At 45.0% G+C, this 27,639-nt stretch overlaps 2 protein-coding genes across 5 annotated transcripts in view; both read left to right on the top strand.

Moving 5' to 3' along the window:
• LOC143211916 (uncharacterized) overlaps positions 1 to 27,639 on the top strand; it is a 353,326-nt gene that overhangs the window by 131,474 nt on the left and 194,213 nt on the right. The window lies entirely within an intron of this gene.
• LOC143211920 (uncharacterized) overlaps positions 1 to 27,639 on the top strand; it is a 73,181-nt gene extending 45,542 nt beyond the window's left edge. The window contains exon 2 of the mRNA XM_076430056.1: positions 161 to 27,639. Within this exon, the coding sequence (XP_076286171.1) occupies positions 20,801 to 21,139 (339 nt within the window). The 5' untranslated portion in view covers positions 161 to 20,800 and the 3' untranslated portion in view covers positions 21,140 to 27,639. The remainder of the gene's footprint in view (positions 1 to 160) is intronic.

Here is a 27,639-nt window from a genome sequence, read left to right as displayed (position 1 = left end):
CGACTCTCCCCGACGGCGTTATTTCCAACATGGCACTCGGCCAGAGATACGCATTTACTAGTCTGCTTACTCGCAACTTTGAACTGCTCTATATATAAACAGTCTATCAATAACACTATCAATAAACACTGTTGCTAATAGCTTTTCGTTTCTTTTTCAGGTATGTACATTCTTCATCCTGTCTACGATTGAACGAGATCCAATCTTGCATCCGTGAGTTGATCGAATTTTATTCTATACTTAAGCGTAAACATTTTCCACGATAATTAAGTAAATCGAAGATCTTAAGCAATGAATTTTATTCGGCCATCCGGCTTAATTTATCCGATGGTATTTTCTCTGAAAGTGTAGCAAAAGGTCTGAAAAAAGAGTTCTTTTGCGTGCTATCGTCGAAGCATATAATTGTGAGCACCAAGACGATCGATAAGGGATTATTGACGTACGGTTTCGATCGGGATCGCGGCTCCCGTATCATCGGAAGCGATCGAGGACGCAAAAATCGAGACCAGGCCGGCACCTCAGGGCCTCCACCTCCTCTCTTCGTCTTCTTCGTCTGCTTCTTCTTCTGGTGCTCTGGTCGGAATTTTTTTACGAGGGCGGCAACCGGTGGAACCGGCGGGCACACCACTTGGGCCTTAATTTGTTCGGGCGCACTTAGGTAGTCACCTTAACAGCCCTTAAGACAACGTCGCCGACCACAGGCTCTCTCGCTCGTGTGAACGTCCATTACGGCCGTTAAATTGAACAATTGCCGTCGATGGGATCTCTTTTAAACACCTTCGATCTCACGCGCGTATTCTTCCCACGCGCCGCAGACCGCCACGTATGAAATTGTTCCGTTAGACGGATCCCTCGAAAACATTTTACGGAAATGTTTGCCTTTTCCTGCGTACACGGACTCTCGCGTGAGCCGCCGGACACGAAATCTCGTAAAAATCCTACTGCACTCAGTTCTTAAATTTTTACTCTCGCAATTCGGTTGTGTTTCGCGTTCGGGATCGTTTCTTGCGTTCCTTTTCTGTTTTAATTCGTCCAGTTAAAATTTCATCGAAAAGGCAGGAATTTTTATGTTTCATGTCTTGTAAGATTTTGAGGTTGAATGCACTTTTTACGCATCGTACGATGAATTTTCCCATGAATATCTTCGCGGATGGCACCAGCTACTTCCACTTCCTTTAGTACCTCACTTTTTCGAGGGCGTCCAACCTGCAGCACGTTCTCCAGAAGAAGCAGAAGAAGAAGAAGAAAAAGAAGAGGTCCTTCATCTCGCAAGAATAATAAGAAGAATAATAAGAAGAGGAGTCGGTTGCCGGCTTCCGTTCGTCATGAGTGGATCCCATACATCCCGATCCGGTACGGTATGAATTCAGTTATGAGAGCGGCCGATACATATTCATGACTGAATTCATTTGCCGCGGAGGAGGTTCGGCTGATCGCGGCGGTCCACTCCGTCTCCTTCGCCTGTTGTTCTCTTCGTGTCTGAGGCTCTCTATTCATTACGTTTCTCGCATAGAAACCATCGAGAGAGACAGAGACAGAATGAACCATAAGCGAAAGAATACAGGAAAGAAAGAAGCTCCATCCTCGCCGAGGGAGTAGGGTCTTCAGCAATTGATTTCAAAGAGGACCGCCCATCCGTTCTTCGAATAAAACATGAGGAAAGAATTTTCATTCGAATTACACCGGCACGTATATACATATGTATCCCACATGTATATATGTATACATACGTGTTCGTCCTACGTGACTACGTAACCCCGTAATCCCGTCGATGTAACGCGCGCCGGTAGACGAACTCCATGGCCCACCGGCATTAACTATCCTATTACGATCGTGATGATAATGCCGGCCAGACGCCCGGTTACTATGCCTTTATGAACCGGCACACCGTGATCAATCGTGTCGCGTGAATCGAACATGAGCATCGATACTCACCCTGGAAACGCTAATCGACCACGGAAAATCGTGCGTGGAGGATCGCTTCGCTCCGGCTACGACGTTCTACGTTCTTGTTGGCGATCTGTGCGATCATACTTGGGACACTTGTCGTCGTTTATCGTTGTTCTCCAAAGTTCTGTATGACAGGAATTTTCCTGTTATATTAGTTAGGACGGAAAGTTCTGTCGTATTTGAAATAAGCAGGTAATTTTTACTTGCAAATGGAAAACAAGAATTGACAGGTTATCTTGAAGATGGCAACAAGTTGTTACAAATAATGGAAATTATATCATTGATATTTTAAGAAACTGATTCAAAAATGTTTTCTTTAAAATAGAACGACCACACGAATCTGCTTGGATCCTCTAACTTAACTGAATCTATCTTCATGTACCAAGAATAATTGACGGTACTAGAAGTATCTGAGCCTGACCATCTCAAAAAGTGTATTCGATCTTAACGAAACCTGATGATGGAACAGCGTGTATGTTGAAAGAGTGGGAAGGACGGCGCTTTTCCCAAGCTAATCGAATGATCGGACAGCGTTGATGCTGGGATGGAGGACGGCCCTTTACCCAAGCTAATCGAATGACCGAACGGATGAAGCTATTGAGTAACCGTCTCTGCGGTTTACTCCGGATAAGCAGCTCGTGGCGAGAGCGTGTGTCCCCTGGTTGTCCCGTTGCTCGGCCAATTGGCAAAGCATAAATTCTCGCGATCGTAAAGGACAATCGGCGTCTCCGGAGGCGGTGGAGACTATCACTTTCCAGGTCGTCGCGCGTGACGGAACACCAGCGGCAACCTGGAAGGGCGCTGAGAGTTCTCTACCGTTGTAGAACCGAGAGAGGTTGGTACTAGAAGGTGCTCGCAGCAAGAACGAACAGCAACGACGAGGACATGTCCTGGTCCCAGCAGCTATGGCCACCGCCATTGGCATCGACGGTTGCCATAGAATATGCAAAACGCCGTTCGTTACGCGTTCGCATAAAAATCCGTCTAATGCCGGCGCGCCGGTCGACTGGCAGCCGTGCCAGCTCTCGGCCCGGCGTGCCTGCCCGTTGTTGGTAATTACGCGTTGCAAAACAGAGACACGACATCGACGACCCTACGACCCTGTGCTCGCCTGATCTCGGGACCACGGGCAGCCTGCGAGCGAGAAACGATCACGAGGACGAGCCTGCGAGACCTAGACGCGTCACTGAACCAGCCACTAGCTTTTCAGCTGATTTTTAGGCTTTCCAGGTTCTAAATTCGAAAATTTGTGAGGTCTCTGTTTGGTCCAAAAATGATGGTCTATTTCCAACTTCTTTACTGGGCTCATCAAAGTGGCATCTGGACGCGTCACTGAACCAGCCACTAGCTTTCAGCTGATTTTCATCTTTGCCTCTTCAAGTTCTAAATTTGATAATTCGTGAGGTCTCTGTTTCGTCCAAAGATGATTGTCCATTTTCAACTTCTCTACTAGGCTCAATAAAATGGGATCTGGATTTGTCTCAGTTTACTAAATTGTTGAAGAGTTGAAATTCTCGCCGATACCACGCCAAAGTTACGCGACTCTGATGCAGCGGGATGCATTCTCACGGGTATCTCCACTGCGTCAGATAAATGTCGTGCCATCGGGACGTAGATAAATGATAATACTCGTAGGATCGCCGTTCGCTGTGTACACTACTGGAAAGACAACAGGATTGAAACGGGAATCTCCGGCGTCGCGATAACGTGTTTATTATGGACTCGTTATCAGCGTTTCAATGCATTTCCATCGCTAGCGTTCAATCTCCTCGACATTTTTTAACCTGTTTCCTCGAACCAGGATGGAAACATTCATTTCTGAGTTTCAACTCTTCTGCTGTATTCAATTATTTACTCACGTGAACGAACACAATCATTTTTCAACTCATTCAATTATTTATCATTCAGTTTAATGTTACACATTTTTATTATATGATTTCAGAAATCCACTAGAAGTGCCATTTTCTTAAAGACAACACTTATTCTTAAAAAATCAACTATACTACCTAAATATTATGCGTAATAGTGTCTCTCTACTCTCGTTCAATGCTTCAAAGTAAACCTAACTTCAACCCAACAATCACTTACCAATCATAAACCGACAAAGTACCGTTTTCCTCTAACCAGGACTCGAGACAGCTACCATACATCTTGCAGTTCCGACAAATCATTAGCATAACTCCGACAAATATCTCGACCACGAAAAATTATCAAAGGATAAAAAAGGTCCTAGAGACTCGTAGTTGGTTCACAAGAGTCGCCAGGAGCGAAGTAGCAAGCACCGTGCTATTACTCACCGTCGAATTGCCGCGAATGTCAGCTAATTCGCATTTTTCCGCGTCCGGTCGATGTCGCAAGTATAATACGTCGTAGGGAATAAGTTCCCGGCCGATCGAGCGTGGGTGTGCCTGGCTCGAGTCGTGAAACACTCGAACTTGTCCGGTTCTACGTGATCCCAGTTAAGTCGGCTTGGCTCAGATATCTCGGATATTTCCCCAAGATTTTTCTACAATTGTTGTCACGAGCATCAAAATGTTTTCCAAAGAGAGTTTCATTAAAATCCGTTCTGTACAACAGGGATATGTTCTCTGGTACGTTCCCAACGGTTCGGGACACGTTCGTAGACGCGGTGTCACCTGGAAGGTCGATAATGAATCCCGCAGCTGGACCATGTCGATTGGTCACGTTCCCGGCGAGTATCGATTTTGCTAAATTACCCGGCTAATGTCACTCGGCTCGTGCGATTTCTCTCGACGGCTAATCTCTATCGGAGAGGAAATTTTCGAACTGCGAGAAACACCGAGAGGCTTTTCCACGCAACCAATGCCAGAAATGGCAGTCCCTCCTTCTCACTCGGCTACCCAATAATTACGATGATTGGCGGTAGCCGGCCGAGAGTGTGCCGAGGCATTTAAATATCACCGGCCGCCGATTAAAAGTCGGATTTTTCATGCGCTCGTGGGAATTAGGTGGATGTTAAACGGTTTGATAGGACTCTCAGACTCTAGCTAGAACGGCGATCAAAGATTTGTCTTTGAGACTACATAATCCAAATGATCCAAACACGTTTAAAAAAAACAGTAGTCATTTTTCCTTGCCGCTTTGCGAGTTATTTAAATACTGGATACAGCACGAAGGACCTACAGGTCGGCAGATAACAGTGTGAGAGATGTAGGAAAGTGTTGTATAATTTATTCTCGGTGGTAGTTTAGCGGAACTATTGTGTGTTTATCGAGAGGCGAGACGGTGTCGACAGGAATCGTTTCGCGCCGGGTGAATCATAGATTAGTGGTGTGAACGCGGCTTAAGGTAGATCCTCCGGGTCCCACTGGGGTCTTAGACCGTGACCGGTCGACACGAGGCCCGTCACACGATCGCACGGTTCCCGATCTGCCGATCCTCGTGGTCGATTCTACCTCTTTTCCTCGCCGTCTAAACTGTCCTTGGATTTCGCCTATATACGGTGTCTCTTTAAAACCTGCGACCCTCCTCTCAACCACAGTAACTCAAACCCCAAACACCTTCACACTCTTACTCTTCATCATATTGATCGAAACTGTAATAAATTTTTTACTCAATAATTAGTCGAGTCCTTCAATATTATACATTACCTGCTCGAATCTTATAATTAGTATATACAATCTCCACATAATTGTTCCATTGTTCGATAATACTATTCTCTAGACCAGGGGAGGCCAACCTTTCACATACCATGCGGCAATTTTTTTCTACTTTCAACTCTAGCACCTGTTCTACCTTCTTACGTTCATTGTTGGAAAATAGGAACTGCAGTAGGATCTGCTAATTACTTTACGCCAGTTCAAAAGACACGTTTATTGGAGCACCGATCTACGAAGTCTGTATGAATTCAGCTGTCGATGAAAACGCTCAATTTGAAAATGTGAAGATGGATTCAGTTACGGTTGCCAGAAATGTTTTATCCAAATATAGAAGAAGTAGTGAAAACTGCAATTATGTATATATGAGATAGGCTCAAAATATAGGAGTTCAAGTAAAAGAGGTACACAGCACATTTTAAACTTTTCTATTCAAACGAAGATTTTTGAAAATTCCTATAGATCAAGTTCAAATATAGATGACTCGTATCTAATATAGAAGATCTGGCAATCCTAGATTCAGTTGTGGCGCCTATTTCAAAAGAATGAGTAGACGCAAAGATGCAACGCGCCACAGGTTGACCACCCCTGGTCTAGACTGCAGACCTTGGATGTTAATGCAAAATCACAACCAGCAATTATCCAACTATCCATTACGTGCTCCTTGCAACTCCGAGAATATAAATGTCTGATATGTAGCATCATTTTTTAGCACAAGGATTTAGGTGGAACTTGCATTCAGTTTATGTAACGACGCTCACACGACTCCGATCTTTACATCAAATCCTAGGACGTATGGGGTCCTGTATTTAAAGGACACCGAGTGTGTAGGAGCCACGAGGCCGTGGAACTATTGTGGGATCGTGACGCCGATAGCGGAGCCAGGCTGCATCGTTCCCGTCGTCTCGTTGTTGTCGTCGGCGTCGATAGTCGTCTTCGTCGTGTCACCGTTCCATGGCTCTGCTGCACTAGTTTCCCTGACCGAATTCGAGCCCCGAGAAACAGCGTCTGTCTTTCTCGGTTTCGTGAGAACCACGCGCGAAACAACGCGGACAACGTCGAATCAGATCAGACCCGTAACCATTTTCGGAGAGAGAGAGTGGGTTGGGCTCTCTTCTCTAATTAATTGCACCGGCATAACCAATCGTGATCGAAAATCATTGTAGAGTAATCTAGGCTGTAGAACGGTGCACAAAATCGTTTCTATCCCTGAGGACCAAGCTGAGCAGAACAGTTCGCGCAAAGATTGAAATCAGCGAGGAGGGTGAACAGCAGAAGCAAGTCTGCGGTTTTCCAGCTCGATTCCCGGGCAAGTCCATGTGCTCCTTTTCCCTTTTGTTTCCCCCACGGCGCGGCGTGTCCCTCCCTCATAAGACATTCATATATTCGAGCGATCTCGACGGGTTCCACGGGTTCCTGGAAGACTGGCATTAGAAACCGGACGGGGAACCGGAGACCGGCTCTCCTTCCTTTCCGATTTGCTCCCGGGGGCCAGTGTTTATCTCACCCGGGATCCCACGGTGGTGGCTTTCGTCCTTTGACCCCCCTTCTCTCCCTTCTGTTTCTCCGCCCCTGCCACCCCGCCCCAACATGTGTGTCCATGTGTTCGTTCGTTCGCTCGCTTCGTTCTCTCGAATAGATCGTCCACGGTGGATCGCACGATCGAACGGCAGAACGGCCGCGTACCACCGGCAGATTTATCGCTATTTGATCGTCGCCGTCCTATTGATATACCGTTCATGGTGCTTCCCCTCCTTTTTTCCCTCCCCGTAGCCGGGGACGTCCGGTGAAACCGAGAGCGGGAACGAAGAAATCGAAAGCGAGTCGAACGTGCACCCGCCTCTCCGGCTACCCTGTCTTTGCACGCTTGCCTCCGAGGTGTTGGTTACCTGGACCATCAGGTATTCTCATTGTCTACCCGTGAAATTCGTTTTTATGCGAGCCACGCGTTTTAAAAAATTTTTAAAACACAAGAATCTTTGCTCGGTAATTTCGAAACAGTGTTCGAGGACAAACGTATTTTCTAACTTTCTTGTGTACGCGTAATGTTTGAACGATCGCCTGAAATATTGAGCGTTGAATAGGCATTGTAGATCCGCAGGATAGAATGGAAGATCTCATTGTTCTCGGGTAACGGTGACGATACATCATCGAAACAGGGGTTTGCGTAATTACTTTCCGCGAGGGAGAATCGCTCGACGGTTCTTTTAAATAAATCAGGGTACACGTTACACATTAACGTGGAAAAGAGCGGGCGTCGTATATTATCTGTCGCATAGCTCCTCTGACAACCAGGATACACCACACTGTGTCTTTGTCGAGCGCGAAACACCGCGTCCCAGTGTATAATTCATCGTGTCACGTTTATCGTTTCCGCGACATTTTATTGAATAATGAACGAGAAATGGTAGGAGCGTTCGCTTCTCGAGATCCCCGTTCCTATCGGTCGCCATAGGAATTCCAATATTTACAAATCCTCGTATATCCTCGACGTACATCAGTGTTTCGTATAATAAATTTCTTCAGAAGCTCACAACAATTACCATACATTTATGTCCGCCACTACACAGCTTGAAAAATCTGGTTCACAAAATTTAACACACGAAGCAATCATTGTTTTAATAAGAAATTTGATGGTTTTCTTCGCGAGACTTTCCACCGGAAGTCCAGGTTCAATCCGAGCGACCATGGTCTCTCTAAAAATGGTCAGCCATTATCCGGCGCGCGAAGCACCGAGAATAAAGTGCCAATAAACATGCGAGTCGGTAGAAACTGACCGGGGTCCAGGCCAGAGAGAAATAAGTCAGAGAAAGCTTAATTATCGTTCGAATCGCGGCACGAACGCGTGGACGCGCGCGAAATTTAAACTCTGAACCCCGCGAGACGACGTCGACTTGCTGAGGAACGATGCTGAAGAGGAATCGTCACGTCACGGCGCGGCGTCTTCTTGCCGAGAGAGTAGGAGAAAGAGTAAGGATCCTAGGCGCGATCCTAAGCGTGTTTAATGTCACTGCGGCACCTGGACCCGATCGGCCAATAAAGATGCGATAGGAGAATCGCGGAGAAAGCGGCCTGTCTCGGGACCCACAGGCTCTGTAGGGGGCCCACGAATATCGATGAGAAAATGTGGTGGGGTCCCAAGAATGGCCGCTCGTTCCTCCTCGATCCGGAGTTCCACATTTTCCAGTGACAATGAGCAGACAATTTTATTCATGAGAAGTGATACAATCAATTCTGGGTGCAATTTAAAATGGGAAAGACATCGCGCAAGAATTTAGGAGCATCGATGTATTGCTGTCGACTCTTGAAATTATTAACGAAAGGAAGAACTTTTTATGCATGTGGACAACTTAATCCCTTGCACTACAACATCGTGTCAGACTCGTGATGAAGATTCAGAACAGAGTCTAATTAATATGTATGTTATTAATTTCCTTTAAACCAGGGCTGGCCAACCCAAATGGTTTCACGGGCCACTTTGATGACGCGTAACGTTACAGCGGGCCGCACTTTAGGTAAACATGCTTTTAAAAAATGTAATACAAATACAAAATGAATAAAACTTTATTGTTATACTATGATTCAATATTATTAACTCTCGAGTCTTAATTAATGAGATATTTGTTTATCCTTTCTATCACTTAATTTTTGTAAATCTATATTTATGTTCGATATTGCACATCTTTTGTTAGCTGGTTTTGTAAATTGGCATCAGTTAATGAAGCACGTGAAGAACTCTTTGTAAATTTGATCTTCGGAAAAAATGTTTCAACTGTCTGGTTAGATGCAATGTATTTAACCCGATCTTGATCCAACTCTTAGAATTTTCAGAGCGGTACAGTTTTTAGTAAATGTTCAACAAATGTTTACAACTCGTTCTGCAAAATATCTTAAGTTGGAATATCTCTCGGATGTAATATAAGTATTGTAAAAATTAATTTTTGATGTGGATGAAAAAATTTGTTTCATTTTATTGTTGCACTGTAACTCAATTATATCAAAGATATCAAATATAGAACTGAAATTCGTAGTCGCAGTTGCGCATTATAACAATAACTTCATTTATTTAATATATTTTGTATACATACAACGAGAAACAAAAGTTTCAATAGAAATATAAAATCGCCCGGCGGGCCGCGTGTTGGACAGGCCTGCTTTAAAACGAAATAAAAATCTAGTTTGGTCTTGTTAATACACAGCTGTTGGAGAACATATAGGCATACAATTTATATCAATTTTCTCCCTTTTTTAGGAAATTATGAACCACAAAGAAAGTTCTAATCAGTGAAACCGTAAAATAAATCGTAGGGCAAGGGGTTAAAAAAGATTTGAGGTTATTGACAATGCTCCCTGATTATTTATTTAGAAGGTTAGGAGATTGAATATATTTTTTAACATTAGATGTTTATTCGAATAACACAGGACAATGAAGTAAACTTTGTTTTGACTGGGAACTTTGCGTGAATCGTGTGAGAGCTGTGACGAAAAATGGCGGTACCCGACGTATAATAAAACGCAGCTCAAAAGACCTTTCTGAACAGAACATCGTTTCGACGGTGTAAATTTCGATTTTCATTCCACCAGCACCATAAAACTCGAACGCGTGGTAAGCGGTATCGGGATAAAGCGGATCGATTCGCGACGGTGTAAATAGCTCGATCGAACAATCGAAAGTAGCCACCAGAAGTGTGTGTGCTCATGGGGCGCGAATCGAGCAAACAGTGAAAACCGGCGAGAATCGATTTATACGGTCGATAGGTTCTCATGCGGGCGATCGGGTCCCGATCGACGGCGAGCGACGGCGACAATCGGAACGCCTTGGCGCGCGGCTCTGCTTCGAGAAATCGGAACCCAAGAAGGAAGAACACGCCCCTGGTATATACCAGAATTATCTCGGGGCCGGTCGTACGAATGATTTTCTATGCTCTCGTGCAAACTCGCGCGGCGGAATGATCGCAGAGGCCGAACGTAGTCGGAGTATAGTATAATCCCGGGACCAGGCCGAGCGCTTTCACACGTGTCGCTGAATTACGGGATCTCACGTGGGCGGCGACACTTTTCTGCTCTCTCGCGACCCGCGAAATACGAGCGAAATACGCGTTCGCGAAACCACCACCGTGTGTTCCGCGTTTGAACACCTGGAAACTGGTTCGTGGAAACGCGCCGAGCACCGTGATACTTCGCGATCCTTCCGATTAGCCGAATCCGGCGAATTCGGCTGACAAACGCGAATCTTGAACAGAAATCAAATAAAAATCCGCGATCAAATTAAAATTGTTGTTAACCCTCATCCGTCCCCTTTACACAGTGGTAAAACCTCGATGAAATAACAAGGTAAACTATTATTTTTCTATGTTTTTTTTATTGCAATTGATGAGTTCGAAAGTTTAGTTGAAAAGATGAAATTCAATATTGTTGAAACATTTTTTGAATTGAAGATGTACAATATATGATTTTTCCTCCATTAACATCATTAAGGGAAGAAATAACATTCGATTTATTTTCAATTTCTTGCAATCGATACAGACAATTTTTATTTTGCATAAAGAACCGCAGTCTATTGATGAGTTACAAATAACAGAACGGTACAATTTATTACGGAAAACTGTGTCAAATTGTCACAGGGGACGAAGGGTTAAGTGGAATTTCCGTAAAAGTGGAATTTCTGGGAGTCCCCGCGACAAATCGGCCGCGATCGCGCGCGGAATCCCGGATCCGCTGACACTATCAATTTGTAAACAAGCAACGGCGGCGGTGCTTGTCACCGTGCAAAAAGACGCCGGCCAGGACGAGTCTCCGAGGAAGCAAAAACGAGTTGCGTTTCCACGGTTCATTACTCGAGGCTGCCGCGCGACTCTGTAACATCCATATTGCATGATCCGAACGGACGCCTGGTCGCTAGGAAATACGTACTCCGAAGCTTTCGACGATTTTCCAATGGATCTGGCAACTCCCTGCGGGAGCCAGGAACATGTCTTCCACCCCATAAAACTCGCGGACATCGTAGATTCGATTGAAACGTTTCCGTCTTCCACGTTTCTTTCGATTGTCGAAGAAAAGTCACGATGAAAAACGACCAACAGCCCTGGGATCGGTTGGCTCCTGCAGGTTGAAGATAAAATTGATAAAAATACGCAGTGCGGCGTCGTATTTCCACGGGGATTCTAGGAAAACATGCTTCTTGTATTTCTTGCAACTTCTGCGTTCAGTCAGGTACAATACGATACCATTCAGTGTACAACGGTTAGGGGTTAATCTGCCGTTTCAATCTATGACAATGCAGAACACAATATTCGCAACGCTATCAACATCTGCCACGATAGATCGCCGCTGATTAAGATGCAAAAACGTCCGAGCGCACTTTGTAGCAGGTAAAAGTGTCGGCGGCGATCACCGTAGAGAAAGTTCCTCTATAGATGAAAAAAAAGATCTGCATTGCGTGAGAATGTTTTCACTCTCGGCCGCCTCCTCTCACTGTTATTAAGCGAACTTGCCTGATCTATCTTAGCAACCCCCTGCGGAGAGCTTCGAGCTTCGCGCACGCGTTCGAATCAACGACGACCTCGTCCTGGATCGAATAAGTATTTTCCTAAGCGTATATCCCCTCTTGGAAAATGATTGTTACCTCTAGGCGGATTCAAATTAAATCTTCCATGGTCCTAACGAGCCACGTCGCTGGTTTGATAGTCTAAGCGAATCGTTCTCACGTTTGATACCTGCAGAGAATTGCTGGATCTTTAATTTCCACACTCTAAAGCAAGCATTAGCAATCAGAAAAATGGTTGAACCTTCGTCTGAGGACACTTCCTCCCACAGGAAGCACAGAATCTCCATCGCATCCTGCATCAAAGCGTCCAGACAGCGTTCGATCAGATATCAGCATCCGGAGTCGAGCTTTCCACGAACCACCGTACCCGTTCTCAAGGGATAGAAAAGAGATGGAGGCGACGACAGCACTAAAGACGACGAAAGAGCAAAAGGGATAAAGGAAAAAAGGAGTGCAGGATGCATTGCTGGATGCGTCGACGCGTCGCGTGGCCTTCGACGTGCGCGGAATGACGCTTCTCGAATCGGCGACTTCGAGGGAAGATCGAGTAGAGACAGAGAGAGAGAGAAATAGAAAAAAAAGAAGAAAAAGAAATAATTGCGGGGGCATCGGTTCCCCGTAGAACAGAGTCGTGGTCGATCGTAGAAAATCATCGGTTCTCCGACGGCAATTAAACCCGGATCGGGGAAGACCCACGTCAGGGCTGCAGCGATTTCGCCGAAAGCGAGGAGGCGACTTTGTGCCTTGAACGAGTAAACGCCGGCGTTACGGGGAAGAAACGATGTTGGGTCATCGAATTTTACGAGCTGGTTCGTTAGGCAGGTCCCGGATCCACCAGTGAATCCTTTTCGGGTCCAAATCGAGCGCCTTTTTTGGCGGATCGGACGTAAGATGGAGAACGTGGGCCCCGTGCATGGAAATTGGGACGGTGGAATGTTTGGGAAGTTAGTAGCCAATGTGTTCCATTTACTACACCACAAAAATTCGTGTGCGATGCCGAATCATGTTCGAACACATCCCAAAAAATTTTTTAGCTCTACATCGTTCACTTTTCCTACAATAAATTTCTAAAGTCGACCTATTTAATGTTGAATATAAAATCGTCCGAGAATCTTTCAAGGGTTAATTATCCCTGGCGTTTTCTAAGGGCGAGTGTCCACGTCGGATAAAGCGGCTGATTATTCCGCGTTGCACCTGTACCGCTATGTCTCTCGCGGTCTTCCGCGAGGCTCGTTACGTAACGCTGCCACGGCAGAGAATTTACGCGAAGAAACAGGAATACCAATTAGTCTGCGAGCGAGTCGTGTGTGGATTTATTCGGGCCCGTTTGCTCGCAGCGCCGAGAGCTGGTAACGATGCTCAGAGGTCCGGAACTATAACCTGCCTGATCATTTCTGAATGTAAATTTTTCAATTACAATTCTTTCTTCAGAGCGCGGCGATGAAAAGTTTGAAAAGTTGATTTTCTAAAATCGAGGGAAAATCTACATTTTCAATTACAATTCTGTCTTAAATTTGAGCTAAATTTAACTAGTCCTAGGACATCGATAATCTTGAGGACACCATAAATCGTACTATTTCCATCGTTCTGGGAAGCGATGGATTCAGAGTTGGGAAAAAGTTGCTTTTCCAGGGAACGAGTAGCTGGATTTTATTTCCGGAGTACAGCGAGTTCAAGGCGGCAGGACTCTAAAGGACCTCGCGCGCGCCGCGCCAGGATGCCATCGGCATTTTTCTCGCCTTGGCAAAAATAACCTCGCGACAGGATTACCGCCGCGGCAATTGCACAATACCCTGGATAATTCCGTGACGGTGACCGGTCTTCACTCTCGCCTCGTTACCGCCGCGAGATTTCTGCCGTGCGGCATACTATGTTCTTCTCTCTCTCCTCTCTTTCCTCTCTTGTTCGTTCTTCAGCCAGCTTCGGCTTGCCGGTTCCTGTTCCACCGGCAGAAGAACTGGAATCACGGTCTCTCCGCGTTCTTGCCCGGCAGCCGGTCCGCCGATGATTATCGTGCTAACTGGAGAAGACCCTGTCGCCTTTTGCTCCCTGGAACTAGGAGACGCCTCCTCGGAGAAATGATCGTGATATATCTGATCTGCTGAAACAGCGAACGCCCTCGGGCATCGGAACGGGCTCTGGAAACGTAGCTCGGAATCGGAACTATTTTGATCGCCAGACCCCGGATGACAAACAAAAATTGCAATAATTACTAGACAGCGGATCTTTATGCAAAATAAAAATGTTCTACCTGATTGCGACAAACTGGAGTGAAATAGAAATTTATTTTCTCTCTTAATAAGGTTAATAATTTTTCTAATGTTTTTACTGTTTTAAATTTTACACTTACTCAATTTTGTTCTAAAATCCACTGTCTAATAATTATTTAAGAATACGACTCTTATCATGTGATGCAACCAGAGGTGAGCATTATTTGGCGAAAAAATATTTGAAATACCATTTAATATTTTAGATTTTATTTTGCTTAAAGAAAATAGTATTTTGTTTGAACAATCTGAACCTCAAATATTTTCCAATATGTCCAAATATTTTCAATATTCTTAAAATAAAATACTATTTTCAAATACTATTTTCAAAAATTACTGCATCAAATAAAATATTTTATTTTCATAAATTACTTTACAGATACTGTAAAAAAAAAGTAAAAGGGATTATTTACTAGTTACTATTTAAAATACTATTTTCCCCAGCTCTGTGGATGCAACACAGGGCTGACCATTGTCTGCTCGCATCAAAATTGCCTAATCGCTTCCATCAGCGTTAACCCATCGCTGTCGAACAGTAGTCATCGTTTAACAATTTACCAGAATCTATCCAAAGAGAAATTTCTTCGGTATTGTCTAGAATTTTTCCAACTTCCACATCGCGCAGGGGATTGCGCAAGAAGATCGCAGACACGCGCGCGCGCTCGCGATTGTTCGCGGGAACACTTGGCGAGGCGAGCGTAAAAGGGGAATTAATAGACGCTTGTTCGGCCGTATCAGATTCTCTCCATTAACAGTCGCCGATGAACGAAAAGGTCGTTACAAGCAAATGCCAGATAGTTCCTCAATGGATTCACGATCCCCGTAGGATCGTTCCGCAGCGGTCTGTGTTCTGTGTTCTATGTTCTCTCCCGAAGCTCTCCTCGCCAACTGGATCCATTAGTCATCGGGCTGTTCCCCGGCTATCAAGGGACCCGCTGATGTGGTTTCCATTCGACTGGGTGGTCCGCGAGAGATATGCCCCGGGCAAATCGGATTAGAACCTGATCGCCTTGCTCTTCGCCCCTGGAAATTCGTCTGTCCCCAGAAAAAATGCCCTCGGCAAAAACCGGCGTCGCATTCTTCCGATTAAATCCACTGGAAGATGAATTTCCCCATGAAAAATGTCTGATTTGATCTTGCTAATACATTTTTGTAGATTAGAATGATTGATGAACGCACATGAATATTTCTACCCGAGCCAATCAATTAAGAAAAAAATTTCAATGTCCTCCCTCCTGATCTTAATAAAATCCTCGCCAAGACGACGTCCGTCTGAAAAGTACAGTTCGTGTGTTAAAGCATGGTGGGCAGCACGGAACGCGTTCCTGATAACAATAAATCTCAATCCCGGCTGTAAACACGACAAAACGGCGAACAATCCATCACGAAAAACGTCTTCCTCCCGGAAGCCGACGGTACGTGAGTTGCTCGGAAAGGTCAGGGTAGATCGAGACACGGGGGCTGAGGAGAGGGGGGCTGAAGAAGGGGGCAGATGCTGGCCAAGGAAATATATATGTTCGGTTACTACCTCGCTTTCCATCGTTAATCACGGCAGTAAATTAAACGGATCCGATGCATCATTATCTCCGCGGAATTACAACGTTCCATGCCCCGGCGTCGAACCCTCGAAATCGATTCGAGCCGTTAGACGCCGCTGCCGCCGACGCCATGATAACGCTACCAGCAGTGCTGCTAACTGCGGTTAGGTTTTTGCCTTGAACAACCCTTTCTTTTACACATTAGACGATTTTCTTACACCTTAGCTCGCAAAAATCCTCTTCAGCTCTAACCGAGCCCTTAATGTCTTGTTTTAATGACTAAGCCGTGGATTAACGTGGTTGGAAAAAGTTTGTTAATAATGAGGACACTCGAATCAGAATTTAGGGGCAGCTTCGTCGAAAAGCTGGCACGCGAGCCAAGAGAAGCCATACTCGGTTCCCATACGGGTCAACGAGCCCGTTCCTTTTCCCGTTCGATTAAAAGGGGTAAGCCTCTTTTTCTAACGAGAATGCAATCGTTTCTCTCTCGCTTAACGCGAGCGCCACACGGTGCAACTCGGTGCAACGCCGTGCAACGTCAGGTCGCGCCGTCCACCGAGAACGAAACGCACGTCACTCGTCTCGTCTCGTATATCCAGCCGAACGACACACCTGCGAGCTAATCCGATTACCTGCCGCGGATCGACGCCCGCGTATCCCGTCGCGATCACACGAAATCACGATCCAACAGAGAAACGAAACCGAGATTGCGTTTCAATAACGCTGCGCGCGATCTACCGAGAACGATGCCCTATTTTCGAGTGTCCTGTCGCGTGACCAGAGGAAATCGAGACACTATGTTTTCAAATGTGCTGAGGAAAGGTGAAGGGATTTTCGTCTAGAGTTACTATCCTAAGAGAATGATCGATTGATCCAGTACTGATTTTGTAGGACTGTAGAAAATTTTTGACGGTGATCAGCTGATTCGAGGATGGTTCATTCATTTTCTATATTCATCGTAAGAGTGAGTGATGAATTTCCTGTTCGGATCGAATCAAGATCAAAGGCACGAAGGATTGATGACTCGGGTATCGGGCTACAGTGCTTTGTAATTACAAGTCCCTGCCGATGGTAACATATCGGAAACAGGTAGACAAGCAGTCCCATCGAGGATGAACCGTTCACAATCGTCTAACAGGTGACACTGGAGGGTTAGCTCTCTCTCTCTCTCTCCCTCAGGCGTATAACGAGCGTTTAACAAGCGGTTTTCAGGGACTGAGGAGAGATTCCTGGAAGCCACGAAGGTCTGATCATCAATCTCGAGTTACGTGGAAATGGTCCGCCACTCCCGGGGAAGATTGAATTAGAAGTTGATGGAGGTGAGAGAGGGATGATGACTGCCTTTTAGATTTTTCTGCGTCCGAACGTTTCTGCGAAGTTTGTTGCAGAGAAACGAGCCTGGTTAAAGCGTCTTTCGCTTAGAAATTATTCAAATCGTTACTGGAACATCCTAGCTACAATTTGTCTATTCGAATCCTTGCTCTTCTGACAATTTAATTAGTGAATCATTAACTACTAATATTGATGAATCTGAAAAAATATCGGTACTGTGTAATTTGGTCCGAAAAATTCTTTATCATCGAAACATGTCTGTATCCATTTTCTCCAGAAACACATTTTACAATTCTCGTAAATTTTCAAAAAGTCCGACCGATTCGTTGATAATTCCAATTACCGCGATTCTATTAATAAACAGAGGTGTTTTACAGTTCATGCACATTACCGTACCTTCATTGAGGTATGCGCGATGCTCCCACATACTCCCACACACTCGCGCGAAACGGAGCGCGGCCCAGGTTCCCGGGATCGTCGGCGATTCGCTATCTCGGCGCGCGAGTATAGCCGCCGATGGGGCAATTAAGTCGTAATCAGTGCTAATTAGGCGAAACGCGAGCGCCGGTTCGGCTCGCGGGTCGTGAGCAGCTTGCCGCCGCACGCCCACGCGTTTTCTCTGTTTCACCTCTCGGGGCCGGCTTTCACGCGGCGGGCCATTAGCCACGCCGTGTCCCTGCGCGTGTCGTCAGGCCCGCGGGGCCAGAGTGGGGCCCCGGGGCACGGGCGTGGGCGTGCGAGGGCATTATTCACGAGCGTGCGTGCTCGGAAATTCGTACCAGAGCCCTCGGAGCAATGGGACGCGACCCGACACGAATTGTTCTGGATCGCGTTAGGCCCGGTCTTAGATCATTCTGTGCTTGGCCTAGCCTTGAGAACTGTGGCGTTAATGATTTTAATCAGTAGACTGAGGATTTTTATGCGGAATGAAACGTCAGAATATAATCAGAAATGTTCAGAAAATTTCGGAGGCCGTCAGAATATAATCAGAAATGTTCAAAATATTTCGTAGGCTGTCAGAATGTGATCACAAATATTCAGAAAATTTCAGAGGCTTTGAGAATATCATCAGAAATGTTCAGAAAATTTCAGATAGTGTCCGAACATCATCAAAAATATTTAGAGGCCGTCAGAATATAATCAGAAATATTCAGAAAATTTCGGAGGCCGTCAGAATATAATCAGAACTGTTCAGAAAATTTCAGATAGTGTCCGAACATTATCAAAAATATTTAGAGGCCGTCAGAATATAATCAGAAATGTTCATAAAATTTCGGAGGCTGTCAGAATATCATCAGAAATATTCAGAGGCTGTAGGAATATCATCAGGAATATTCAGAGGCTGTCAGCATATCATCAGAAATATTGAGAAAATTTCAGAGGCTCTCAGAACGTAATCAGAAATATTCACAAATTGTCAGACATAGTCTGAAATAGTCCGAAGCCATCAACCAGGAACAAGTTGCACGGCAGCCTCGCAATTGCTACCCCTAAATAAAAAATGTCCCATTCCCGCACGGTTACAAATCGTCGGCGATTTTTCCGTGCCACAAACGCGAAGATCCGAGGTACAGTAATTATAATCCCAGTACCGTTGCGAATAGTCCTGCAACGTTTCGGGTCATTAGTGTCGGTGATTTATACGCGGCAGCATCGACCCAGCCTTTGCCTTATCAGAACGGTTTCCTCGCCGCGAATGGAAGAACGATAGATAGTTTTCCTTACGGTGGCAAAGCCTACGTGGATTTATAGGCTTATTGATCGGCGCTTTTCTTCTTCCACCCGGCAGCGCAGCGAAGTGGCAGGGTGAAGCAACCCAGACACACGGAGAAATAGAAGCTCCGAGAAGAAGGATTTTCCACGGGCTTGATGGAACAAGATTTCTGGTCGGCCGTTTTAATGAGGGTGGACAGTGACTTATGAAACTTCGCTGTCTAGATAAAGAGATTTAGCGGCGTTCCAGACGCGATATTCAGGTTGCAAGCGATGTACTTTTTGTTCTTTCGGCCGATACCTTCTAGAAAGTTGCTGTGTTGCTCTCGTCCATTTTCACCCTTTTTGGTCCTCGGAATTTACGGTGTTGATAATTGTGTTGCGGGACTTTATGCAATTCCTGGTTTTTGTAGACTGATTCAAGACCGTCGAGTTTTATACGCATAAATGTAGTTCTCATTAATATGCTAATCGCGTTCGATTCGATATTGGTAAAAACGAGAACGGTGCTGAATGTTAGTATAGGTTGTTTACAATCTCTGTTAAGAGCTCCGCGAAATATAAATTCTGTTCTTATCACGCTGCTAATTGAAATACACTGAATTTCATGTAAGCGAAATGAAGACATTAGAAAATGTTGATACAGTCACTCATTTATACCTATCTCTGCGTAGTAAAGCGTCCATAAAAACATAAAATTATCACCTTGTAAAATTAATTGGCTACATAGGATCAGGCAATTTTTATTAGATAAAATGAATCAGCGTACCATGTAACTCCAATAAACACACCAGTGTGAGAAAATGTTCATTTCCGCAAGAAATATCAAAAATTTCGTACCTGAATACCTCGAAGAGAAAAATTTGAGAATTATACGTACATCCAATGGAAACATAAAAGACAGCTTTCTCCACCTGAAATCCGATTTTCCCGCGTCAACTAAACTGTTTCTCGCGTTTCGCCGTGTCGGTACACGGCCCTTACACAGCATAAAGCTTGCGCGAGGCTGTGTAAGCGACTTTATGGTCTCGAAAGAATATCGTCGTTGTCGCGGGAACGTTAAGCCGCTTGTTTATCTCGGCGACAGTGCCGGGCGACAAAATGTATGCAAAAGAGAGTCGGTCCGCTTACGAGAGGCGGGAACGAAGAAATCTGTTGCCGCGCCGCTTTATATTCGTGTCTACATACAGGGTGTCCTGTAACAGGTGGTACTGATCGAGCAAGAAGCGAAAGTACGTGTTCGAGCAAATCGAAAACTGAGAATGAAAGTTTCTTGTCCGAGGCGTCCGGTACCGAGGAAATCGATTATAAAGGCTCGCTCGTTCTATCACCATTACCGTCCAATCAACCAAGCGTTCCACATCAAATTGTTTAAAATTTCACGGTTACCCTCACCTCTCCATCTCTGTACTAAATTTATAATTGACTGACCTGGCTCTGTTCCACATCGAATTGATTCGAATTTCATGCTTCCTCTTTCTCCGCGTTCCATTCAATTTCTAATTAAAGTGAGTTAAAAATTGTTGAGATTGTTTACGTTATTAAATGATTGATTACATTAGTATAAAGGGTGAACATTTAATTTTCACCAGATTCACCTCATGAGTTTCCTTTTCACTTCTCCAGCAACCACGTGGAAACCCCCGCAGTCTATGGTTGTACCTACGGGGTAAACGGACCCCGAAGAAGCCGAAGGGCTTGCTCGGGCTGCTTAGCATAACGGAGCATCGACGCAGAAGGTTCGAGAGTACCCGGCACACCCACCTCGATCCTGGGTGGCAGGTCGTTGGTAATAACCCCATAGGTAGACCACCACGAAAGCGCAATCTGCGCTTAATGGCGGCAGCCGCCGTGAGATATCGCGATGCCAGTTCCTCTCTGCTTGGCAAGACGATCGCGGCATGGTCCACGACGTGTCTACACGCACCGAAGACGACCCGCAACCAGAATCGTACCCTTCTACCTGGCGGGTGTTTATGCGGCGAATTTCGTATTCAGTCGAGAAAACCCGCGTCCCGAGTCGCGAACTTAACGTACACTGTGTCCGACAACTTGTCCTCTTGTTACCCTGTCGAGACTCCCATGGGGACCCTAACCTCTTGCAATTTATTCGCATGGGAATTGCGCGAGGTCCCCTTGCTTTTAGAGCAGTGCTCCCTATTAGCAGCCTCCTAAAATTTTTCCGCTCCATAGAAACTTGCTTAAACAATTTCTTCTGGTGCATGGAAAAATTATTCGGAGATGCGTATACCTACAAATTTTCACGAAAAATTGTAATGCTCCGTACAAAAATTATTTTTTAAAAAATCAGTTTATACTAAATGATTCTTCATTTAAAGACGCACAAATTGAATTTTGAAATTTTTGTCTAGGCCTAATATTTTTGGAAATAATCAAATGGATTTTTCACTCAAATTTTGATGGCAAATTTTGACCCCCTTAACATGAATGAATATCATACCAAAATTTTATTAAAATCAAGATAGTGCTCAACATTATATGGAATTCATTGAAATATCTCGAAACAAGAAATACATGACTTTGACCACTTTCATAATGATGGGCACATATAACGGTGGACTGTTTCCTTGAAAAATTGACCACGAGCCAGGACCACAGCCATAAGTTCTCGGTAAGGCTCGAAAACCGACGAACCTCGAGCGAAAAGAGCAAGCAAGAGTTCAAGTGACGCGTTCTCGCAAGCCAAGAGGAGGAAGCATCGCTTGTACATATGCGACGCACGTGTCCCACCGTTTACTCATGTTCCCCACGTAAAGAGCAGAAAGAAACGAGCAAGAGAGAGAGAGAGAGATAGGTTTGCTCACGTCTCCTCAGAAAAATACGCGCACGTCTCGCCGCGAAACAAGCAAGGAAAAAATACACGCGCGTAAACGCGCCCGTCCTCTGCGGATCGCTCTGTTCAGCACGCAATCTTATTAGGGACGTGACGTCGCCGAGCAGGAAGTCCCCCTACGATATTCTTTCGTCGATAAGGATAACGAGGCAGGTCAGCGAGCGGCCGGGCCACGAAGCCCGCTTAATAAATCACGTTTTCCCAGGCCGCGCCGATTATCCACCTGATCGACGATAACTGTCTGCCGATGCCTGATAGAACTGCATCCGGGCTGTGGGACCTCCACGATTTTCGAATGTTCAAACAAATCTCGTATTCGTAGCCTACTTAACCTTCAATTACTCGCACTCCACTTTTATTCAATGAAATAACTACCAGGTCGTTCGGAAAGTAATTTCGTTTTTCGTGTGAGATGGTATTGCTTCCACATTTGTTGTTGCTACATTGCGAATCTTTAGAAACTTTTCAAAAAAGGCTAGAATATTGAAAATGTTGAAAGACCAGAAATTCAACAAGCACGGGATCTTCAAGTTGCCTGAAAAATCATAGAACAATAAAACTTCTTCGAAATGGTTAAAAAGTCGCTTTCATTTTCCCTTGAGAAAACGAAACGACTTTCCGAACGATCTAATACTTCAATGCAAAATCACCTTTTGTTTCCGCTTGAAACACTTTTAAAATTTTGAGATTGTAAATACTACATGCAAGTAATTAAAAGATGAAAATTCTTACGATGTTCAATCCCTTCTTAACCTTTAATTACTCGCACTCGACATTCTACATAACTGGTTACATGTATCTTTACGTAGCTCCAGCATAAATCAATTTCTGTTGAATGAAATAACTACTTTAATGCAAAATCAATATTTGCTAGTGTGGTCGACACCTCTGTTTATGCTTAAAACACTAAATTTAAAGTTTCTACGATGTGCAATCCCTGGTTAAGCGATCGACCTCTTCCCAAGCAATAACGAGGCAGACTCGTTCCGAAGATTTCGAGCAGAAATCGTAAAGTAAAGGGTTAACAAGCAACGGAACTTTGTAGCAGGAGTAGACATTGACTGATAGTGCGAAACACTTGGCTGCAATCCCGTTTTCCAAAGTAATTGGAAATTCTTAGCAGGAGCGATTCTAACTGTCGGCGCAGCAAGCAGTAACCCGTCGAAAGAAAACTCTCGCGTGAGTATAAAATCGTTTTGATCGATCATAAAGTTGGTGGGTAGTGTCATTCTTTGATCTACCTCACGATACCAGTGGACCGTATACATAAAGTTCACTTCGTACGGAAACTTTGCTTGACACTTCTCCGAGACTTCATCGGACTATGAAAGTAATAAACACATCTATAAAGTGGAACCTTGGACTATCTCCGGATCCGATGGCAAAAATCAGGTTAGAGTACCCGCGAAGCAGGTCACAAATCACTCTAACCTTTCCGCGGCGCTAGCACGCAGCTTAAAAAGCTGAGAGCTGGCTGACTTTTCCGAGATCAGTCGAACAGATAGCGGATATTGAAAGGTCGGCCGAGATTGAAGGCGGCGAGCGCACCTAAAATTGATAATTAACTCTTTGCACTTAAGTGGCGACTCCGAGGCACCACTGAAAATCATAATTCCACGCAATCTTCGCGTTAGAAAATTTGTTTGCCGATAATAGATCGCTGAACGTGCTCGGCCTTTCTCTTTGGGAGCGAGCAGACAAAGTTGAAATGTAGAAAACGTTAGAATTTATCAATGGTACAGTCTTCTTTTCTATTTGTAAAATGTGCTGGATCAATTTTGAAATTTTAAGATTCAGTGGAATGTCTAGAATCCAAAGCATCTTCAATTTCGAATGATTAATATTCAGGATCATCGAGAAAACGGCACGTTTAGCAGCATCATTGCCCATCGAACAGCAACAAAATCTAAACCGGCCGCGCCTTCTTGCCTTGTAATTAAGACGAGATAGGAAAGTGCTTATGGTCGGGCAGTATCGGCGAAACAGTCGATATATAATCGCGAGGCCGATATTAACGCTCGAGAGTACCCGTGTGCTCTCACTGGCTCTCGTTCTTATTAATTGGAATTATCCGTTCCGATACAACTACCCTTTGGTCGCTCATGCGTGCTCGTGGATTCGCCTGGACCCAACTAGTTTAAAGATGATTAACATTTCACGCTGCAGTGACGATATTAGTCCGTTGCTTCGAGGAGACGTTTACAAATCCAGTCGGTCGTTATTAACTTCCTTCTACTTCGAGCTGTCGTTGTAAGGACGTGAATCGCTTGTCCGGTGGGAACCGATGAAGAAAGCTGCAGCTGCAGTGGGCGGAGCTAGGCGACGCCCTGCCACGTGGCGCTGTGCCATTGGCCGTGGCACTTGGCGACCGATAATATCACTGTTTTCTGGCTTAGGCCCATTTTCTGCAATTTTTTCTCAATTTAAAAAATGCCAAGCAGATCGAGCTGGTTAAAAATTGTTTTAAAAAATGAGGTCAATCCAAGTCTCAATTTGATATGCAGTGAGTTGAGATTGAACTAAGATGTGTGTAAAAATTGAAAATGTTTCGAAGAAAATTTTCCTCATTTCCGCAGACCGATTAATTATCCCTCGACGCAGGTATTAACGTCGAGGAAAAACTGGAGGTGAAGAGGATAATTCTCGGCGGCTCCTAGCGCGTTTTACCGGGAGGAAATCGATCGATTCATCAATCGAACCGGCCCCCATCGATCCGCTTTAATTTACGCGAGGAAAGTCAAGCCTGATAGCTAGCAGTCGATAATAATTAAGTGGTCCGACGTTCGAGCCGCTCGTTAATTATTGGCTTTTTTAGGCAGACTAGGCGCGCGCGCGTGTCTTTCTAATCCTCGTCGATCCCTCGTGGCTTTCCCGCCTCGTTGAGTTATTTCGTTATTCGGCGAGAAAGCACCGATTAAATGGCCCCGCGCACGATTTACGCTTGTCTAAACCCGATAGCGAAATGGAGGACGACGCGTGTAAACGCTGTTCCGATCGAAATCCTTGCTAGTCGAGGATCGAGCGCGATGTTCGACGAGTGTAGGCCACCCTGAAGCGTGTTAACGCGGAGTCGAGGAGATAATTCTGCCGGGAAATTCCTCGCACATTATTTTCGATGCCGTTGCTCGGAGTCGTTCGTTTCGGATCGGTGAGAATTGAATCGTAGATGGAAATGTACACTCCATAAGTTACCGGATACTTATTCAAATTTGGATGCAGAAGATTTTGTTATTAAAGGACCTATAGTATCATGAAATAAAAATGGCATTTACTAATTTTTTCGAATGTAGAAAACATGTATAATTTTTAAAAAAGTGGAGTAATTGTTTTCTAATTTGGATTCTAGAGCTGTCCATAATTATTTATTCAAATAGTACACGTATATATTTTACTAAAAATTTTATTGTTCTCAGGGGTAAAAGAAGATGCTCACAATTATTCTATCGGAGAATTAGTGAGCCCTTAATTTTCCGTCTTCGAAGATTGTGGGAACGGGTGCATTCTAGAGGATGCGTAAACGGGGCGGAAGTGGATAGAAGCGATGCGCATCCGCGCACGCCGCTATTAGAATCGCATTAGGCACGCGGAAGGCGTCACCGGCAATGAATCACACGGCGACCTCATAGGTTAACGGCCGAAACAATTTCTTAATTGTTTGCGGCGGTCGCCGGCGATAAATCGACGCTCATCTGTTAATCAAACCGGAAGGAGAATGCTGATTATCGACGATCACCGATTAAAATCTGAATAGGAGCATTTTTGAGATTTGCGTACACAGCGAAATCGAAGCTAGCCGCTTCGATCGGTGCGTCCGGTGTTAATTTTCTCGGGCGCTGGTTTAATTGCTACGTCCCAGAGTACGGACATCATGGATCTCGCTGGACCGGACCGAGAACTAAATTAATCAGCGCCCTGTCCGGTTTTTGCTGCGAGGGTCTTTTAATTGATTAGATGATGGGATTACTTTGGAGTAATTAGGTGGACGAGGATAATCGAGTGTCACGCGTGGTTTATCTCATTGTTAGGGTTCCCTCCCTCGATCACTGATAAAACACTCCTCGCAGGATAATCTGATCTGGACGTACCAGTTCCGCAGGATCGTTCACTATTAAATCGTTGAACGATTAGATCGGAGCGTCAAACGAATATTTTTCTTGACTGAATTAGAAAAATTTGCCGGACTCGTTAAATCGCGCAGCATTAAGATCGACGGATAATTCTTCAATTTTTTAAAGACTTTAATTGATTAGGTTCGCGCGGTGTGCATTTATGTCGTAATTAATTGGAAGCTGTCGAGGTGGCTGGTTGAAGTTATGGATCGTGTAATGGATAACAGCAGCCAGACAGAAGAAACAGGTAAATTGTCAATTGGTTTTTGTATGGACGAAGATGTTCGTCCACTTGTATTCCGCTTCCTGTCATTCAAAGAAGCCGTAGACCCGCGATTGGCTTATCGTTCGTGCACCTACGGCCTATGTATGCACTTTGTTATCCTATAAGAGTCTATCGGGTTCGCAGAATCGGCAGAATTGCCCTCGATCCAGAAAAACTTCGCGGAAAACGCCACAGTCCCATTTCATTCACCCCTTAAAGTGTCGCCTGAAAGACAGAAACTGAAACCTCCAATTCATAATATTTCTCTAACAAAATTTATGTAACTCCCGCTCCTCCCAACTATAATTCCAGTGATAATAACGTCAAACAAGGTTCCCGCACATAAGCCGAAGTCTGGAGACTCGAAGTAGAATAAGACGACACGTGTCAGACACTCGACTAGTTCCCATTGTCGCGCGACAAAGGAAACTTAAACGTTCGAGATTATGCAGATAGTATTTTACTAAAGACGTCACGGACGTTGTTAAGCCCGGCGTAAACTTGGAAATATTATTTCGTAACATTGTGCTCGGACTGAGGAACGTATTGTGCTCGCATAGAATCCATTGTGTCAATCCTGAATAAACGTGAATCATTTGTAAACGTCCCTAACAATTCACTAGCATTCGAAAATAGATCATCATTTTAAACAATGGACCTCCCGTGGACATTGTTGAACTTCTGCTTCACAAATTTGTTTTCGGCTCTTTCTATCGTTTAAACAATTTTCCAGCTGACTGTAACACGATCAGTAGAAGTTCCGACCGAAATAAATCGTATGCAAGCGCATAGAAGGCGGATAGAGTACGCGAGAACGGATCCGCCGCCGAATTCAATCTGCCGGCGCTGTTAATTCGATCCCGGCGAGCGGTATTTCATGGTTTATACGATCATTAACAAGAAACCCCCTTCGGGATCATAAATCGTGTCTGATTCGCGGGTAATTAGAAAGGATGTCGATCGTCCCTGATCCTCCGAACAGAAGTCCGCGGCCGCGTTTATGAGGTTCACGCAGCCAGCGTTCTATTAGGGGCCCCGGCGCGGCGTAATGCTCTCGCCGCGTCTCCTATAAATCAACCGGGGGCCCGTTGCTCATGTGTTTGTTCATTAGGTTCTTTCCGACGGCGAGCATCGCGCGCGATTATCTGCCCGATTAATCTCGAACCGGTCACCGGAGCGGCGCGACTATACCAGCCGGACGTTTTTCCCGGTTTCTTCCCTCGGGACGTCCGCTTATACCACTCTGCCCGACATACTCGTTCGACCGAGTTTGCTCTCTCTCCCGAGAGATCAAATGGTCGGGCTCTATTTGACGACTTTGTGTGCTCTAGACCAGCAGTGGTCAACCCATTTACCAATTTACTGTCCATTTTTTTCGCATACACAAAAGGCACACGTTTATATTTATGCATTTATGAAAACATTGGCTGGATGAGGTATTGGGTTG

Source organism: Lasioglossum baleicum, chromosome 9 (genome assembly GCF_051020765.1).
Source record: "Lasioglossum baleicum chromosome 9, iyLasBale1, whole genome shotgun sequence".
NCBI lineage: Eukaryota > Metazoa > Arthropoda > Insecta > Hymenoptera > Halictidae > Lasioglossum > Lasioglossum baleicum.
This window is presented reverse-complemented; position numbering and strand designations above follow the sequence as displayed.